The 3,515-nt window shown below is 33.4% G+C and overlaps 1 protein-coding gene across 1 annotated transcript in view; it reads right to left on the minus strand.

Annotated features, from left to right (window-relative positions):
- Positions 1-1,288: 1,288 nt before the first annotated feature.
- Positions 1,289-3,515, minus strand: part of LOC111085806 — a 31,018-nt gene continuing 28,791 nt past the window's right edge. The window contains exon 2 of the mRNA XM_022386084.1: positions 1,289-2,021. Coding sequence (XP_022241792.1) covers positions 1,518-2,021 — 504 coding nt within the window. The 3' untranslated portion in view covers positions 1,289-1,517. The remainder of the gene's footprint in view (positions 2,022-3,515) is intronic.

The raw sequence follows: 3,515 nt of genomic DNA on the forward strand, positions 1-3,515 counted from the left end.
TTAAATTTTTTCTACATTCCCCATTCAAGCCGTCTCCAGCCATTATTAGTCTCAAAGTGGGTTCCTCGTCATCGAATTTGACTGACCGACATTTGGCTTATATATATATATATATATAGATATATGAACTAAACATTTTGATATTAGAAATTTGTGATATTTATTATAAAGTAGCAGGATATAATAAAATTAATTGCTTTAAATATTCTAACAGTAGTGTTTATCAGTTATAACAAGATGGGATAGAATATATAATGTTGATATTCTAAAGGCAGAGTAATACGATGGTAAATAATGTAATATATTAATTACTGCTGATGATCCACTTCAAACTCGTGGTTAAACTATGAAATGTTGTGAACTGTCAAAATGGAGTCACTTCCTCGTATCTCATTTAAATCCGTGCATATCTATCCATTCGAAGGAACGTATTTTGTATTATGTGACTGAACGTCACACAGGAGTAATTTTTGTATTCTTTAAATCAACGGTGCTTGTTGTCTTGCGACATGTGTGGACGACGTTCCATACACTTCCTTGTACATAATAATTTTTCTCTGGTACGAATGGAGTTCTTGTATAATGAACAGAGCTGCCATGGGATAAGTTTTAGAATGGCATTTTTATCACTTTCACCTGGCTTTCTCAGTTCGAAACTTAAAAATTAGAGCTTTGCCTGAACTGTACTGAAGAACAGATGTGTGAATCTACATCTTTGTGTTGTATATATAGGGCTTTGATATGATATAAAACGATATATCACCTCACCGTATATAGCACACTGAACTTCTATACTGTCTGAAGAAAAATATATCAAACTTTACAGCGTTTCGGTCCACACGCTAATTTATTTTTTCGCGACAAATTGTTGAAAGATATCAGCAACCTGTTCAAGCAGAATATACTGTTAAGTAAGTTATGGTCTCAACAATATTGTTGCTTGTCTGAATGTATATTGTTGATTTTTCAGTATTGAAAAATGGACATTTAAAACACCAATAATATGAACTAAGAACTGACTTAGAATTTGTTGCCTTGCTAACTACATGTAAATCTATATAATATAATATTACTGTCTGTTGCTTGTTGTATGTCCATGTAAGTACTTCGCAGGGTGTGGATGTATCTTTACCAAAATTGGTATGGAGATTCATTAGGTCCATGTGGGTGTACATACAAAGTTTCAGTTTTGCAGTTTTTATGGGCGTTTTTTTGCGTTTTCACCACAGTTTATGAAACTTTGGAAGAGGTAATAATACAATAATCAGTTCATTATAAGCATAAGAGTTTAATAATATATATATATACACACACCTAGAATTTTTTTTATAGAATAATTATCTCATTCTAATTAGTTTTAATTTTGTGAATCTTCACCAAAAATGTTCACTTATGTTCATAGTTTTAATAAATAATAAACACAACAACAAAAACATTTGATTTATGAGTTGAAGTTGTGGTAATCTTACATAAAAGAAATACTTAACTCAAAACAAAGAAGATAAACTTAAGTGTAATCATTTCCCCCTCTTCATTGGAGACCATTCGCCAAAGCCTTCGTCAAATACGTCCTCGTCAAATCCACGGGAATCGACCTCCGGAAATGTTCGTCGTTCACGAACATCAGAATCGACATCTATGTAAGAATTATAGAGAGCAGCGTTACCCAAAGGGATGTTTTCATCCAAGGTTGTCGTGGGATGTTGGCTAACCAAACTACTCAGAAGAAACTTCCTAATATCTCCCTTGGCTACAGGATGGTAAAGGCTCTCCAAAGAGACAAGATTTCTTGTTGAATGTGATGTTTCTTTCTTCGCCAAGTTTGCAGTTGCAATCCCCAGACGACGACTTTCATGTCCTATTAGATGTTCTTTACCATCGATAAGAGAATGCCAATATGGATCCGTAAGTGAGAGGTCTTGCAGTGCCACCTGCCTGTATGATGGGTGAGCACTTGAATAAAGAAAACATACAAGGCCCAGGCAAACCCTTAAAACTAAGGAGCCGTTTCTTAAAATTTCCTGTAAGAAACAAAAACAAAAAACTGTGTTTTAAATAGATTTTCATGTACATTATATGTATAAAAGTTACTTGCACACGAAAACATCTTGTACGTTTTTCATTTATGCAGATCGCAGTATACGACTAATTTTTCACGTGTTAGGTATACATTACAGAATATAATTTCCACAAAAACTAACGATTTTCATGAAAAATAGGCTTAACTGTGAAATAATTGGTTGTTTATTATAAAAACATATAGATGCTTTACAGAGAATATGTTAGTTTTTTATTTGCACTAGTTCACGTTGATTAACTAAATCTCCCTTCAAAGAAAAACGTTGGTACACATATTATGCATTAATAACACAGACCACATCCGTACAATATACTTCACACGTACGAGATAATGTTTCATTTCTGAGAATTCAGTTTTACTGATTATTTTAATTTTTTATCGGTTGAGGAGGAAAAACGCTACGAAAACCTATATGATAACATTTTTATATTATTTTAATGAAATCTTTAATGCCGAAAAAAAAACGTTTTATTAAAATACGAGAAATATGATTTACTACAACTAAACACAAAATTATTAATGAAGACATTTTAAAACCAGGATAACCATATAATATGGTAAATTATTCGAGAACTATCTGTTTGTTTTTAACTATGCACAAAGCTACACAAGGGCTATCTGTGCTCTGCCCACCACGGGTATCGAAACCCGGTTTTTAGCGTTGTAAGTCCGCAGACATACCGCTGTGCCACTGGGGGGCCGAGAACTATCTACGCTAGCCATCCCTAATTTTGAAGCGATAAACTAGAAGAAAGGCAGACAGTCAATACCACCCACTGCCAAACACGACGAGGACCTCAAAGTGCAGAGCGTGATTTTGTTTCAGTGGCAATGGGGCGCGAACCACGGAATCTCAGATCACACAATCGGGCACGCTAACTGATGGGCCACACTCGAAATGTGCAGACATCTCAGTTGCACGATTTTTTCCCTTTAATTTTATGTGAGCAGAAAAATTCTTATTGCTAAAATTAAAGTAGTTATTTGTAATAAAAAAGTGAAATGTAGTTTTATTCATTTATTACCAATACTTACGAAAAGGTTAAGTTTTTGGATAAAATGTTTGTTTCAACGCAATTTTTTCATTAATCCATACGTTTTATATTGTTTGCCATACATATAAAGCTATGATGTAGGCAGACAAAAAATATAATCAATATATATTTTAACATGCTGTTACGCAGAATTATTTATGTCTTAAACACTATTTGTCAGCCTCATTCAGTTTGACGTTTTTCATTTAAATCAAATTTTCTTGCAAGTTTTTTTTCCAAATCTAAGTTGTGACTAAATCGTTTTATGTATAAGTTATTTAACTACAGTAGTGTTGATGGATTCTGAGAATCTGCCAGTGAAAGTAAAGAAGAATATTGTTGCGTCATCGAGATCACGTGACAATTCTCACGCTATCTTGTTTCTAGAACTATCATGTACT

The sequence above is a fragment of the Limulus polyphemus genome, unplaced genomic scaffold, assembly GCF_000517525.1.
Source record: "Limulus polyphemus unplaced genomic scaffold, Limulus_polyphemus-2.1.2 Scaffold631, whole genome shotgun sequence".
Classification (NCBI taxonomy): Eukaryota; Metazoa; Arthropoda; class Merostomata; order Xiphosura; family Limulidae; genus Limulus; species Limulus polyphemus.